Source organism: Zalophus californianus, chromosome 2 (genome assembly GCF_009762305.2).
Source record: "Zalophus californianus isolate mZalCal1 chromosome 2, mZalCal1.pri.v2, whole genome shotgun sequence".
NCBI classification, from domain to species: domain Eukaryota; kingdom Metazoa; phylum Chordata; class Mammalia; order Carnivora; family Otariidae; genus Zalophus; species Zalophus californianus.
In genome coordinates, this window is record NC_045596.1 from 154,897,984 (window position 1) to 154,915,108 (window position 17,125).

General features: G+C 36.4%; 1 protein-coding gene across 3 annotated transcripts in view; it reads right to left on the reverse strand.

Moving 5' to 3' along the window:
• PPP2R2A (protein phosphatase 2 regulatory subunit Balpha) overlaps positions 1-17,125 on the reverse strand; it is an 83,474-nt gene that overhangs the window by 12,333 nt on the left and 54,016 nt on the right. For all 3 annotated transcript variants that reach the window (XM_027598422.1, XM_027598419.1, XM_027598423.1), the window contains one exon: positions 4,537-4,702. In XM_027598422.1, coding sequence (XP_027454223.1) covers positions 4,537-4,702 — 166 coding nt within the window. The remainder of the gene's footprint in view (positions 1-4,536; positions 4,703-17,125) is intronic.

Genomic DNA, 17,125 nt, shown 5'->3' on the forward strand with positions numbered 1-17,125 from the left:
ACTTTCTAAAATGCTGTCAGCCTTTCTAGGGACTCCTCTAGCTCTGCCACCTCTCTCTGCCTGGTGGTGAAGGGGGTGCTGGCCAACCCTGTGGATACCCTTTGCAAGGATGAAGTGTAAGCAGAAAAAAATTGCTAACTTTACTAACTTGTAATCTATTACTTTATCTAAACCCTAGTTAATCTTGTTTAGAGTTATCTTACAGTTAAATCATGTTTTCTATGTGCTATGTCTAGGTAAAAAAGATTCATATATTTTAGGATATTCTACTTGTCCCCAAATGTAATGAGTCAAGCCTAACTCTTAATTTTGGGAGTAATTATCATCTAAAAATAAGGATGAAAAGCTTCCCCTACCCCAATCCCCATAACTGTCTTTATGGCCTGTCCAAATTCATCATCCTTACTGAAGATCCAGATAAAGAAATCACAATGTACTTATCAAAATTTTCAAATAAGATGTAATTAATTTATGGTTCCTAATAGTGTTTTAGGAAGAAAATTATTTTTTTATATCATGAAAAACTGGGTAAACAGATTTTTAAAACATATTACACTTTAAAACACACTAAGTGATAAAATTTGTCACTTAAGAGGTTAAAAAAATTTGGGCGCCTCGGTGGCTCAGTTGGTTAAGCATCTGCCTTTGGCTCAGGTCATGATCCCAGGGTCCTGGGACTGAGTCCCACATCAGGCTCCTTGCTCAGCGGGGAGCCTGCTTCTCCCTCTGCCCCTGCCCCCTGCCTGTGTGCTAAAAATTAATAAGATCTTTAAAAAAAAAAAAGAGGTTTAAAAAAATTTAACACATAAACACAGGATAGAAAAGTACTATACAATTTCTGTGCAATGCTTGGGAACAAGGCAGGTCAGAAATAAAATATTTTAATAAGAATAACAAACTTTTTAAAAAAATCAAAATTCTGGGCGCCTGGATGGCTCAGCTGGTTAAGCAACTGCCTTCGGCTCAGGTCATGATCCTGGAGTCCCGGGATCAAGTCCCACATCAGGCTCCCTGCTCAGCTGGGGGTCTGCTTCTCCCTCTGACCCTCTTCCTTCTCATGCTCTCTCTCAAATAAATAAAATCTTATAAAAAAAGAATCAAAATTCTTAAGCTCTGTAGTAGTGACTTTTTTAGCTGTAGATTTTAGCCTATTGGAGGTATGTGACAATAATCAAACTCCATAGAACTGCATGCAAAATTATGTAAATATACATATTTTCCTATGTATGGGGATTATTAGATTCTTCAAAGAAATGTGTCATTTCTAAAAGGTTAAGAACCACTGCTCTATGGTGTTTCCCTACACTGTCAATACTAACAAGTAAAGTGTGCCTGGATGGCTCAGTCGGTTAAGCATCTGCCTGTGAATCAGGTCATGATGCCAGGGTCCTGGGATCAGGCCCCGAGTCAGGCTCCCTGCTTGGCAGGGAGTCTGCTTCTCCCTCTCCTTCAGCCCCACCCCCCTGCTCATGCACGTTCGCTCGCTCTCTCAAATAAATAAAACCTTAAAAAAAAATACTAACAAGTAAAGAGGGTTTCAGAAGTCCAAAAGTCCCAGTGTTCCTTTCACCATAAAAAGAAGACTGGGACGGGGAAGAGCTTGCTACACCAAGTTTCCTTTGCGGGAATGCAGCTTTATTATTAAAGATTCTTATAAACAAGCTGTTAAAACACAAGGCATTTACTAGTGAACTTTGTACTACTCATATATTCAAGACCCACAGTCAACAAGGTTGGAGGTGGACATTTCTGCAATGTGGAAGAGTTGAGGAGAACTCAAAGAGGGCAAAAGGAGATGAACGAGAAAGAACAGTAACCAGAAGAAACATTAAATGAACTAAAGCTGTACGATGGGCACTATGAAGTTATTTAAGTAAAACCAATTTGGGAAACACTGGACAGTTTATGACGACCATGGAAAGCCGATACAAAGACAGAAGTAAGATTACTTTTGGTCAATCAAAGGTGGTATGTTTAGTCCTATTCACCATCAATCTCCTACAGGATTTGAGTGGAAAGGCCTGTTACATGTAGGGGAGAAGGTATTATTGTGCTCAATCTCACAGAGACAACTATACCAAATAATATAAAATTATTACTTAGTTTTAAAAGATGTTTACATTCTCCCATGATTATTTTCTCTCTTTTTAAACAATAAAGCTTTCCAGATATAGCTTCAGTTTTAGTCCTTCTGTCCTTTTCCCATTCCACCACATCCAGGCACAGCAGTCTGTAAAATTCCCATACGTGTTTTATCCTTCCGAAATGGGCTCTATTTTTTAGCACAAAAAAGTACCACAGCCCCAAATAATTGTATTTTATTTAGTATTCATTAACGGTAACAACAACAAAAGACAGAAGCCCTTTAAAATAATTTGTATTATTAATCAAGCACTTAATATTTACATGGTAAACCTACTTGGGTGACACGGTTGTTTCCGTCTACAGAAAAATACTACATAGAGTCACATACCCGAGACCCAACCACTGGAATTCCCAGTGGTCTCTCCCTCCACTAAGCCTTTGTAGAATTTACTATCTAGAAAGGCTCATCTGGTTAAACACTGCCTTCCTTGCTTATTTCAAACCACAGAGCGCATATGTAAACCTGCATGGAAGACACATGTGGGTATCAATGGAGAAGTGAAACGTAATTAAGATTTAATCCATAAATGAACTGAAACGGGATTTGTTTCCGAACAATACAGAGGAGGGGAAGCGGAAGTACCTAAAAAAACAACTGGCTATGAACTGAGAACTGCTGAAGCTGGGTGATAAGTACGTAGGGCTCCCTTATCCTAGTTCTGCCTTTATTTTAAACATTTCCCTTTATAAAAAGAAAAGTAACATCCCATATGAAGTGAACTGCCAAAATTATTAAGAACAAATATCCCAATACATGAATTATGTATGTCCCAACACACTTACTTGGGGCATTTATTTCCAAAAGTAGAAACCATATAAACGATAGAATTATGTTATGATTTGATGTGAAAGAGCAGTATATGAAGGGCTATTTGAAATAGCTCAGTTTACCATATAAATTAAAACTGAACCAAGATTAGAACCCAACATATGACATGAATAATCACAGTTCCTCCATCTATGATGCTCTAAGTCATAAGCTTTAAATCATTTATTTTTCTTTTAATAAGGAGAAGAGAGGTGAATGCAGTTGATGTGAGAAGAGGGGGGTAGAGGGTTTTGGTGGGCTGGTTGGGGAGAGCTTTGACAATCAGAAAAATGGGCACCTAAGAGGAAGCAAACATGTATGGTGTCAGCTAGTGACACTCTTTTATGAATGCACTTCTAAGAATGTGATAGAGTGGGTGATGAGGCCTAAATGGGATGAAAGGGGCACTTGGCATTTTCCACCATGTCACCCCAGGAGTCTCCTGAGTTTACAATCAACAAATGGTAAAGAATGGTAGGGTCTAGGTACTAAAATCTGATTTCATTAATAGTGCCTTATACCAGCCTCAAGAAAGTTTTAAATTTTTTTTACAGACTATGGCTAACCAGAACCTGGAAGTCCCCCTCAATCACTCTAATGGTTCTCTTCAGACCCAAGCCCGAGGATAAACCAAGCCACAACAACCCATATGAAAAAAAATTTAGAAGAACAAAAAAGAGGGTGCGTGCATGGCTCAGGTCATGATCCCAGGGTCTGGAACTGAGTCCCACATGAGGCTCCCTGCTCCATAGGGAGCCTGCTTCTTCCTCTGTCTCTCATGAATAAATGAATAAAATCTTAAAAAAAAAAAAAAAGAGAAAGAACGAACAAAAAGAAATGTCCTTAAACTTGTCATAAAGCACTTTAAATTCTGGTAGTCATTACACAATTCTCTTATTTGGTAAATTCTCCTGAGCAGACAAAACAGTGTAAGAAGAATCTTCTCCCACCCAAGAGGCTTGTTAGGAAGAAGGCAGAATGTCGACTCCAGTTTGTGTCCTTATTGAACAAAGGATCAAGTAGGAAGAGTGCTCCCCTAGAAAGTATCCTGGAATGGAGACCATCCTTTGATGGAGTATTTTGTATTTACAGTTTGAGATATTCTTTGGAGAGTTCAGGCACACTTTAACATTTATGAGAACTTACTACGCATACTAGGAGTTAATCACATTTACTACCCATAACAATATTATTACATAGGTATTACAACATCTCCAGTTTGCCGATGAGGAAAATTTGACTCAGTGTTATAAACTGCTCAAGACTACTAAGCCAAGAAGTGGGACAAGCAGTACCTGATCTAAATCCAATGGTAAGGTCCTTTTTTGGTTCACTACAGACTGTGTATGTACCAAAAGAAAATTGACACCTGAGGACCTTTTTTTGTGGAATTTAAAAACTAAAGGAGAATAAAAAGGGAACCCACAAAAAAAAAATTTACACATTCTCTATGGGGAAGACTTATTTCCAAGTGTCTATTTGTAGAAATCTCTGAACACCTATTCCTCTTTGTAAAGGGGTAAGTATCCTACAGGATATATGTAGATAGTGGGCATATAAAAGGAAAAGAATTTAACACTTACCATTGGTAGACAATAAAAACTGAGCAGCATTTTTCTGGGGTAACCACCTAATTTTGTTGATCTTTTCTTCTATTTCTAAACTTTTCAAGTAGTCAAACTCTGGTTCATGGCTCTGAAAGGTGCTGTAAACATTATATTCTCCTCTGCTATGAGACTGGATTTTGTTCTAAAATGGAAACAAAAATATTTGGACCATTGTTGAGAAATATTTCAAAAAACATGCAATCAATTCCAACAGACCTTGCAAAATTCTGGTTAATTACCTGCATCTTAAATATAATTATATTGTTTTTTATATTTAAGGCCTTCAAGGAATAAATAAAACAGCTCCCCCCAAGGAAGGGAAAATCTAAATAAAGCCCAATAACAATTAAGCCCAATTCAACAGGAAAAGTGACATTAAAATATGGATCAATTTGATTACTAATTTACCATTATATAATGGTAGAGGACTACTGGTAAAAAAAAAAAAATCTAAGCACCCTTAATGAGGGAGCTCATCTAAAAAGGCAAGATTAAATAAAATTAAGGGGCGCCTGGGTGGCTCAGTTGGTTAAGCGACTGCCTTCGGCTCAGGTCATGATCCTGGAGTCCCGGGATCGAGTCCCATATCGGGCTCCCTGCTCAGCGGGGAGTCTGCTTCTCCCTCTGACCCTCTTCCCTCTTGTGCTGTCTCTCATTCTCTCTCTCTCAAATAAATAAATAAAATCTTAAAAAAAAAAAAAAAAAAAAGTCTTTTAAAAAAAAAAAAATAAATAAATAAATAAATAAATAAAATTAAAAATAAAAAGGGAAGATTAAATAAGACAAGCTTGTCAGAAGCAGCTGGCCGCGGCACACTTTCTTTCTCTGCCCACTTTAGGGTCAATCTTCAATCAGTTATTTAATATGATGTACTGGGGTGCCTGGGTGGCTTAGTCGTTAAGCGTCTGCCTTTGGCTCAGGTCATGATCCCAGAGTTCTGGGACTGAACCCTGCACTGGGCTCCCTGCTCAGCGGGAAGCCTGCTTCTTCCTCTCCCACTCCCCCTGCTTATGTTCCCTCTCTCGCTGTCAAATAAATAAATAAAATATTAAAAAAATAATAATATATGTATTGTCCTCCTCCTCCTTTCTCATGCCTGTCTCTAGATCATTTCACTGCTGAAAAACTCTGACTTAAGAGCTCTCACCACCGTTATGGCATCCTCTGACCACAACTTCCCACCCCAAGACCACTGTTACAGAGCTCTGTTACTCTTTAAAGTCCACATTCAGCATTACCCAGCAAACCTCATCCCACAAACCCATCAACAATTGCCTCCCCTCAAGTTAGCCTTCTTATGAGCCTAGCAAAAACTGTTGATTTCTTTCAGTTAGTATCAGTGTGAGTAAATATAGTTTAAACTACTGGAACGAGACTACTTGTGAACTTCTTCAGTTAACAGTGATACCTTCGCAAAAGTGTGAATTACAACCATGAAAGAATTTCATCTTTTAAACCTATTATCACATAATTAAAAATCTTTCCATCAAAAACATTAAAAGTCTAGTTCAAAGAAGAACCTATGGGAAAATAGTTTATAAAGGAAAGATATTACTGATAGTCAACTATTCTAAAGTAACAGTGAATTTATCAAATGACATGTTTAAGATTACCTGATTTTAAGAATGGCTCATTAGTAATCGTTCTCCATATAGAAAGAAAACCTTATTGAATCATCAGCTTAAAAGCATGTTTTGGGTTGTTTTTTTCCAGTAGCTTGACTATCTGGATTGTCATTCATGATTCAGTTACATTTGAACCCTCTGAGAGCAATAGCAATTATTATTGAGTGAGTTTGCCAATATTAAGAATGCAGGGCATACCACAAAACATAATCCACACTGGGGATTAGAACCCTGGTCTCATTACCATACTTTCACACCAAATCAAATAGCCCTATCTTTAAATATGTATATGCTAATATTGCTTTAGAAAAAATTACATAAACCTTCTATGGAAAATTACTGTTTTAAAAGGTCTGTCATGCAGATGTTGTTGAGGATGCAGAGAAAGGGGAACCCGCCTACACTGTTGGCAGGAATGCAAGCTGGTGCAGCCACTCTGGAAAACAGTATGAGGTTCCTTAAAAAGTTGAAAATAGAGCTACCCTACGACCCAGCAATTGCACTACTGGGTATTTACCCAAAGATACAAATGTAGTGATTCGAAAAGGCACTTGCACCCCAATGTTTATAGCAGCAATGTCCACAACAGCCAAACTATGGAAGATGTTCATCGACAGATGAATGGATAAAGATGTGGGGTGTGTGTGTGCACGCATGCGCACGCACACACAGTGGAATATTATGCAGCAATCAAAAATTGAAGGTCTTGCCATTTGCAACGACATGGACGGAACTAGAGGGTATTCTGCTAAGCGACATAAGTTGATCAGAGAAAGACAACTATCTTATGATCTCACTGATACGTGGAATTTGAGAAACAAGGCAAAGGATCATAGCAGAAGAGAGGAAAAAATGAAACAAGACAAAACTGGAGAGGGAGACAAACCACAAGAGACTCTTAATCATAGGAAACAAACTGAGGATTGCTGGAGTGGTGGGGGGTGGGAGGGATGGGTGATGGACATTGGGGAGGGTATGTGCTATGGTGAGCACTATGAATTGTGTAAGACTGATGAATCACAGACCTGTACCCCTGAAACAAATAATACATTATATGTTAATAAATACTTTCTTAACTAATCTATTTATATAATGTACATACATTTAAATAAAATATTTATATATTTAAAAATAAAATAAATTTAGAAGTGCTTTATCCTCAACACATGTAATAGTGCCTGGCATGTAACAGGCATTCAATAAAAATTTTCTAAGTGACCAAAAAGAATAAAGGGTGGTGCTGGTATGGTAAAGGAGGTTGGAATTAACCTGATTAAAATTAGAGTATGGTGCAGAAATCAGAAGAAATGGGTTAGAGGTACACATAGTAAGACAAAAGGATCTTGAAAACAAACTCTTAGTTAAAAAAAGTAGGAAACAGAATGAGATGTGAGATACAGTATTTTTCCTGTACGCTGAAAACACAGTACACAAAAATGAAATTACACATTTCAACAAATTTCATAAATATATAAAGGATACTATATCATGACAAAGTAATGAAGCAAAGTAATGAAGACAGTGTGATAATGACATAGTATTGACAAATAAACCAATGGAATACAATAAAAGGCCCAGAAATAGCCCTGAATTACAACAAAGTAGCACTGCTGAACCAGGATGGTCTTATCATTGAATGGTTTTGGTCAATTTGCTATTATATGTAAGAAAATGAACTTTGACCCCTATTACCTCAAACCACGATTCCAGGTGAATCAAAAATACAAATGTGAATGTTCAATAATCAGGTTCTAGGACAACACTGCCCTAGACAGCTTTCTGTAATGGTGGGAATAGTCTGTATCTGTGCTGTCCAATATGATAGCCACTAACCACATGTCGTTACTGAGCACCTGAAATGTGGCTACTGTGACTAAGGAAATGAACTTGAAATTTTATTTAATTTTAATTAATCAAAATTTAAATAGTCGCATGGAGCAAGTGACTACCAATACTGGACAAGCACAAGTCTAAAAGATCTGGCATATATGTCTTCCTGGACCTTGGTGTACAGAAGTATATCTGATACAAGGCAGAAAAAGCAGTAAGCTCAAGGAAATCATTGATAAACTGTATTGTTATTCAATACAATAGTTATTCTATTAATAACCTCCGTTTGTCAAAATCCACCATTGAGGAAAGGGAAAAGGTAAAACACAGAGTGAAAAATTCTTCCAACAAATACACCTGACAAAGGACTCATATTTAAAAAGTGTAAAGAAAATCACAAATCAGGAAGAAAAACGACAGACAAACCAGCAGGAAACATATGCACTTCACAAAAGATAATATCCAAATGGCCGGTAAACACATAAAAAGATGCTAAACCTCAGTGTTAAAAAAGTATAAATTAAAATTACAATACAATACACTCAAAACCTCCAGAATATTTGAAATTATAAAAAGACTGACAGTAACAAAGCATTGGCAAAGATACGGAACAGCCAGAATTTTCATATATTGTTCATGAGAATAAAATTGGCAGAACCACTTTTTACTCTTCTGTCTACCCCATGCCATAATAATTTTACGCATGACTATGTGTAGCAAAAAATACAATCAAGAATATTCATAGCTGCAATAGCCACAAACCGAAACAACCAAAATGTATACATCTACAACATAATGGACAAATTGTGGTATAGTAATACAAAAGAACATTATATAGCAATGTATGTGAGCAAATTACTTCTATACAAATGTAATACTGAGCAAAAAGGTCAGATACAACACTTACTGTCTGATTCTATTTATTCAAAGTTCTAAAACTATAGATCAAATTAAGTGTTAGCAGACAGGCTTATCAATAGGCTTATAAGGGGAGGAAGGAGAAATTAGTGACTTGGAAATGAGAAGGGTTATGTGGAAGGGTAGGAAGTTCTATTTCTTTTTTTTATTTAAAGATTTATGTATTTCTTTTAGAGAGAGAGCGTGCACGTGTGAGTGGATGGAGGCGCAGAGGGAGAGAGAATCTCCAGCAGACTCCCCATGGAGCGCGGAGCCCCACTTGGGTCTCAATCTCATGACCCATGAGACCAAGACCTGAGCCAAAATGACAAGGTGGACACTTAATCAACTGAACCACCCAGGCAGCCCATCTATTTCTTGACCTAGATGTCTTCTGTGTGATAATCTACTAATGCTTTGTGTGCTTTTTTGAGTATATTTCAATAAAGTGTAAAAAAAAAATATATATATAGCACATAAAAGGTGCAGCCACTTTGAAAACAGTATTGGGGGGGGTTCCTTGAAATAAAACTATCCTGTGATCCAGCAATTCTACTCTGGGTATATATTTCAAAGAACTGAAAACAGGATCTCAAAGAGATTATTCACAGTAGCCATGTGGTGGAAGCAAACTAAATGTCCACTGACGGATAAATGAATAAAGAAAATATGACATACAAACACACATGAATATTATTCAGCTTTAAAAAAGGAACTTCTATCATATGCTACAACTTGGAGGAAGCATGAGGAAATAATGCTAAACCAAACAATCTAGTCAGAAAAAGACAAATACTTCATGATTCCACTTATATGAGGTATTTAAGTAGCCAACTTCATAGAAAGAGCAAATGAGAATGGTGGTTGCCAGGGCCTGGGAGGAGGAAGGGGGCAGGAAGTTGTTCAGTGGTTATAGAGTTTCAGTTATTCAAAGCTGGGGGAGGTGGTTTCTAGCGATCTGTATGGTTGGCGATACTGTATCATAAACTTGGAAACTCTTGAGAAGTTCCATGTTATATGATATTTTGCTATAGTTAAATAACAATACAGCACACAAAAACAAAATACATGTTACAAGAATACACTGAAATGATCATTCACGTAGGGAGAGGTGAACGGGAGCAGGTGATGTGCAATGTACGTGCGCCTGCATACCAGTGTGCACAGGTTCGTTTCCTTGAAGAGGGGATCTTGCTATGTTATGTCATGCACTCAAGTAGGCCCCTGAGGTTTAAGCAAACCAAAACAAAATAGAAAACAATAATAAAATCCAATGGTGTTAGAACCAACTAACCATTTGACAAGAGGATTGGAACTTCATTTCTTATACAAAAGTAAATTCCAGAAGGAACAAATAAATGCTTAAAAGTAAAAGCAGCAAAATAACAGTACAATGGTGAATTTCTATGTATTTTGACAGTGAAAAAGAACTTTTTAGTATTAAAAACAAGAGCAAAGAGCAGAGAAAGGCTGATATCTAACTTAAGAAGTAAAATATTTAAATGTTAAAGAAAGTATACCAGTAAGAAAATTGTATCTTAAGATAGCAGGTTACGGTCTTTCATATACATCCTTAAAAATCACTAGGAAAATGCATCCATTTGACCTGGAGCAGTTCCTGTATGCTGCTAAGGTTTCCATTACAGATGAAAGAAAAAAGTTTCCTTGTCCTTTCTAATTGTGGCAGCCATGATTGAACGGGGGAATACGGGGTCGGGGCGGTGGGGGAATCACGAGGAAAAAAATATTAATACCTTTCCTTGAAAGATGGCAAAGGTCAAAAGTTGGCAATTTATATAAAAAATGGTGAGTAAATATGTATAACTGCTCATTATCATTAGTAATCAAAATCAAGGAATAAGGTTTTGTCCTTAAACTGATGAATAAAAAAAAGTTTTAATGTTCCTCAAAATATGGACAAAGTCATACACTACTGGCAGAAGTATAAATGTATACAGCTTTTCTGCAGGATAATCTGTCAATACTTATTGAAAGCCTTAAAAAATATAAATACTCAACAATTCCACTTCAAAGTATAACCTAATGAAAAACAATGTATGCAAAGATGTATCAATAACTTAATAAACAACCTCAATGTCCATCAAGTGAAATATGAAATACTATAGAGCCAATTACATTCAACGGCAGATCAATGTTTCTCAACCATATTAATTTATGCACAATGCTTCCTGCTACCCATCCTCTGCAGTTCCCACAAGCTACATGCTTATTGAACTGTTGTCACTTAAGTTAGAAAAACAGACTGGATGTGTTCTTCCAACTATACAGGCACTCCTTTCCATTTAATAGTTGGAACAGTCTCATCACTTCCCTGAGAATGAGATTAACCTGAGTAAACATCAACAGATATAAAAACTAAAAGTTATAGAATGACATGTTCAACACGATTCTTTCCCATTCTGCAAAACAGTAACAAAAACACCGAGAACACACAGAGACAGATTGGTCCTTACTCATGAGATGGGATGATTTGGATTTTTATCTTTTTCTTTGTGAAAATAATACAGTTTTCATATTTTCCGTGATAAACATATTAAGAGTAATGAAGAACTAAAAACAATCTTGGAAAAAAAGTCACCTGCTATTCCATTAACAGCTAATTCTAAATATAAGTAACTGCACTTGTGCTTTTACTAACTTCCTTCTTTTTAAATGAAACCCTGAAAATGTAGATTTCCTTTGCTCCTCGAATACTTAAGTTTTAGAAAAAATTAAATGTATTTTAATCATCTCATATAAATGAGAATGGATATTTTTTAAGCTTCCAAACAAAACACTACTAAAACTTAGTTACTGTTTAGTAATGCTCCTTTAATCTTGTATTTGTAACAGGCAATCATCTGTTTTCTATTTCAAAGTATTTTAAAGTTTGAGAGACTTGTGAAAAGGACCATTCAGGGAAGTGAGAGAAATGGTACAAAATCACTTCATATCTGATAACAAACCACTATCAATGTAAACAAGGGGAACTCTCCAAAATAAAGCGAAACACAACACAATCAATGATGTAAAAAGAAAACAAAGAAATGTCAAACATTTTCTGATCACAATGACAGTGATGGAATACTTGAGATTTTGCAGGAACTTACTAAATTACATTCAGTAAGTTGTGTGTGCCCCCTCACTTAGTGCCTACCATATACTATACTAAGAAACATGCACTTTAGACAACTTATTAGACTGTTAAGGAGTTGGTTTCTCTAGGATACAAGATTCAGTAGACGGACCCCACTTGGTGTTATATTTACAAAAAAAAAAAGGAAGAAAAAAATTCTTTCTACTCATTTTGTCTGTTTTTACCTCACAGTCATTAAATACAATAATCCTCAGACCTCGATTTCTTCATGTGTTAAACAGAATTTGAGAATTAAATGAGTGGGTAATGCTTAAGTATTAGTTTTTCTTCCAGATAGGGACCAAGTCCGAGCAATCCACATTCTGCCTTTTAGAGACTACATGATACAGCTAAACATACAATGGCCTGGAATTCAAGGCGCCTAAAGTCAAGTTTCTCAAACTGGGAAACCTGCAACACACTTTATTTTGACCAAGTTATTTATTTTGAAAAGAGCATAAAGAGATACTTGAGAAAGAAACAACTTCAATAAATTTCAAAACCTGTCTATACAAGTCAATTACAATATGGGAAAAATGAGGGGCGCCTGGGTGGTTCAGTCAGTTAGGCATCTGCCTTCTGCTCAGGTTATGATCCCAGGGTCCTGGGATCGAGTCCAGCATTGCACTCCCTGCTCAGCAGAGAGCCTGCTTCTCCCTCTTCCTCTGCTGCTCCCCCTGCTTGTGCTCACTCTCTCTGTCGAATAAATAAAATCTTAAAAAAAAAATGTTCTGTTTGATAAAGATGCATTTAAAACAATCACTGTAGAAAGATTTTCAATAACTATGTTGGAATAACCTGCCTGTCAATTTGGGAGTGGGCAGGGAAAGTGGAGGAGGGGAAGATCTCTAAATCATATTAATTAGGGTAATAAAACTTCAACCAGATAATGAAATGAGAACAAATGAAATATGAGTAAATGTCTAAGTAATTTAGAGGCAGGACACCAACAACAAAAACAAACAAAAAAGTAAACAAAACTTAAAGGCAGCCAATCTACAAAACTGCAAAACACGGCCTCATGAAAAAGCTTATTCTCCTCACAACACATGGCCTATACGAATCAGTTTAACAAATTACACCATCAGAAAAACAGGGCATAGAGCAAACAATTTTAAGAATTGCAAGTATTAAGAGGTTAGGTAAAACTAAAACCCAGTAAAAAAATACCTTTTTAACTACCAATTTGTTAATTTTATTTCTTATCTCTATTGAGAAATTTTCGAAGTATAAATTGGTAAAATTTACTAGAAGAGATTTAGTAAATGTAAGACTAAAAATGTTCACAACCTTAGCTCTAGCTACTTAACTTCTATAAGGTTCTAAAGAAGTTTTAAGTACTTCAAAGATTCCACTACAAGAATGTTTTTATAGTGTCATTTATGACAGAAAATGAACAGAAAGCAAGAACTAAACACACTAGGTAGTATCTAACAATAGACTACATTAAATAAATTTCAGTACATGTCTGTAATGGAGTATCATATAATCATTAAAGATGATTTTAGAATCTTTTATGTGAGGAAAAAAAAAAAACATACCACCCTACATGTATTATAACCTCATTTTAGAAAGATAAAACTTTAGTAACACACCAAAAATGTTGTTTTTGTTTGGTGGTTATAGGTACTTTCTTTGCCCCTTGACCACATTTCCTAAACTATCTATGATGAGTATGATGACATTTTTTTAAGATTTTATTTATTTGAGAGAGCGAGAGCGAGCGAGAGAACACGAACAGCAGGGAGAGGGAGAAGCAGGCTCTCCACTGAGCAGGGAGCCCAACTTAGGGCTTGAATCCAGAATCCCAGGATCATAACACAAGCCAAAGGCAAACGTCCAACTGACTGAGCCACCCAGGCATCTCCACGACTTTTTAATTAGAGGGAAAAAATTACTTGTGAGAAAAATGCAATTAAGAATACATATTGTATGAGGCTGAGGAGAAGATGGCAGAGGGAAGAAAAAGTAAATTTTAAAATTACTGGGTATTATTAGTTTCATAGATCTCGATCTGTTTTTTGTTGTTGGGATTTTGGGAGGACAATATAAGAAATATGGTTAATTCAAATTTCTGGGCAATGGGTAAAGTGAAAAAGTAATTTTACTTTAATATGTCAAAACATCCTTTCAAGATCTAATCTAGTGTAGAAAAATAACACTTAAAGGAATTCTACTTTGTCTAACAGTTGTTTAGTGACATTCATATACGCTCAGCAATCAGCAAAGGTACTTTAAATGATAATCCACTTTTGAAAAATATAATATTATAAATGAGACAGAACCTCAAGTTAGTAGGTAGTTGATAAATGTGTGACAGCTGGTTGGAAAGAAATGTGGACAACAGACAGCTGAACAAGAGAGGTGGCTGGATGAATTCATGAACAAACAGAAATGAGGACTACAACTCCAGGTATTTAAACTCTCAATCCAAACTCTAAATTTTTCCCTCCTTAAGCCTACCACAGAGAAGACATCATTCATTAATGGCTACTATTAAAAAGTCAAGATCCACTACTTTCCTCAATACTATAAAGTGATGAAACTGATTTTCCTGTGTGATTTATACCACTTAGGCTCATTACTTAGAGAAGTCAGATTTTCTTCATCTGTTAAAAACAATATTCAACGTTGTGGGTATTCTTCCCATTTATACAGAATTAGCTTTTACCCACCTTTGCTAGATGTGTGATCTTAGAAAAATTAATTTTCTTCTCTAATCTCAATTTATAAATTGGTAATAAACTGAGAGACAGACAGGAAGTGTGCATACATCTTTACTATTTTGCTGTGAAGATTAAGTAAGATTTAGTGACCTTGGCAGAGGGCCTGGCACAAAAACTACTGTTGCTATACCCAAGTCAGAATGGGAAAAGCCATGGGCAGGGAAATAGGACATGCTGATTCTAGAATAAGGGTTCACCTTATTAACTGTATGGCTTTGGATGAGTAAACCTATCACCTGGGCCCCTCTCTTTATGGGTAAAAGGAGACTACATTACCAGAGATTGTTAAGTTGAGGCCCACATACTACCTATCCATGGACAGAACCCAGGGATTCCGTGAACTTAGATGTGGTGGAAGTTTACATATTTTCCCCACTAATGTCCAGCTGAAATTCAGCATTTCTTTCAATTATGGATAGAGGAGATAAACCATATTAGCAGTACCTGTGACTTTGTCACTTATATAGAGATGACATGTTTTAAAATCATACCCCAGCTGCTGTCCACAAAAAAACACGTATTACTCAGTGAGTGTTTTAACTCTGAAAAACATTTTTCTATATAGTTTCCTTCTAATCCTATGTATTTATACATTTAAAACATTCTGAGAAGTCCAAAGAATTGATCAGGCTGCTGAAGAAATCCATGACACCAAAGGTTGAGAACCCTTGAAAAACTCTATAAATTTTTGCACTTAATTTCTACGAATGCATCATAAACTAAGATTTCAATACAGGCAAAACAAATTCACAGTTAACTTTGGCAGAAGGTAGTAGTAGAAAGGACAGAGAAGGCTTCTAAAGTGCCTGTAATATCTCATTTCTTGATCCAAGGAAGAGTTACACAAGTGTGTTTATTTTGTGAAAATTCATAGAACTGTACACACTTGTGATTCTGTGCATTTTTCTCTATGTATCATATGATCTTGGGAAAACTGTTTAAATGTATTTTTAGATAATATAAACTTGAAGCTGTGTTTTGGAGGTTTTATCATTGTCCTGGTAGTGGAATGGAGACAATTTCAATTTTGCATTTTCTATCAGGTGAAGTCCCCAAAGGACTTAAAAAAAAAAAAGTAAAAGTGGAATCTCAGGCCTCCAGACATTCTGATTTAGTGGTTCTGAGACACAGTCTAGGAATCTGCATTGAATACATGTTCCCAGGTAATTCCAACATTTTGCACTCTGAAAAACACAAACTCAGATCAAAGAGTGAATGAAAAATGAAGACAGTGAAAGCCTGGTAGCTTAGAAAAGAAATCTCATTTTATAGATACGTTGATTTAGAAGTTACCACAGTGGTATTTTCTTGAACTCGTGTATTCTTTTTATAATATTCCTGACAGATGGGCATCCAGCTCTTATGCATTTATTTCCACGTACAAAAGAAACTAATCATTTCTTCTCACGCGAATCTCTAAATATCAAGACTCTACATCATCTCTTCTCCTGGCTATTACAGCCTCAGTCCCTTTGACCATTCCACACTGACACTGCTAGATTTGCTGTTCTGATTGGTGCTCACTAAATACCATATTAAGTGAATGCTGCCACATCACCCTAGAACAGTGAGTGGGTTCTATTCCTTCGTTTAAACATCAAACTAAACTCCTTTGTATAGATACTGAATTCCGTAAAACAACATCTTGTTGATTTTGAGCCCCATTCTAGTCTTTCCAAATAATTTAAAAAGAAAATCCAATATTAAACCCATACCCATCTTTTATGATAAGCACGCATTTCTAAGGTTTCTTCTGTATCCCGTTAAGGAGTTTTAGGAATACCACATAAGAACAAAAAGAGAGAGGGGACGCTGAGTAGCTCAGCTGTTAAGTGTCTGCCTCCGGCTCAGGTCATGATCCCGGGGTCCTGGGATCGAGCCCCACACTGGGCTCCCTGCTCAATGCAAAGCCTGCTTCTCCCTCTCCCACTACCCCTGCCTGTGTTCCCTCTCTCGCTGTCTCTCTCTCTGTCAAATAAATAAATAAAATCTTTGGGGGAAAAAAAAAAAGAACAAAGAGAGAGAAAGGGGAGAAAATTACTAGCACTCCTAGAAAACAAAAAACAAAGGCTGTATAATAATCTAGGAAGAACTGAAAAAAAAAAGTCTCCCTTTTCACCTTTCTCCTTTAATTGTCCCTTTAAAAAATCACCCCCACACACTTAAACTTACCATGTACATCAGAAAGCCTCAGAGAAAACTGAAGGTCTGAGCAGTCCAAAGTCAACAGGAACTGAGCTATTTCAACAACTGCTAACCACCTAATTTGAGCATCCATAAAACAAAGCTCCCCTAAAAAATATAGAACACCAACCACACCTAACAGTGGCTTGGAATCTCCCAAGAAAAAC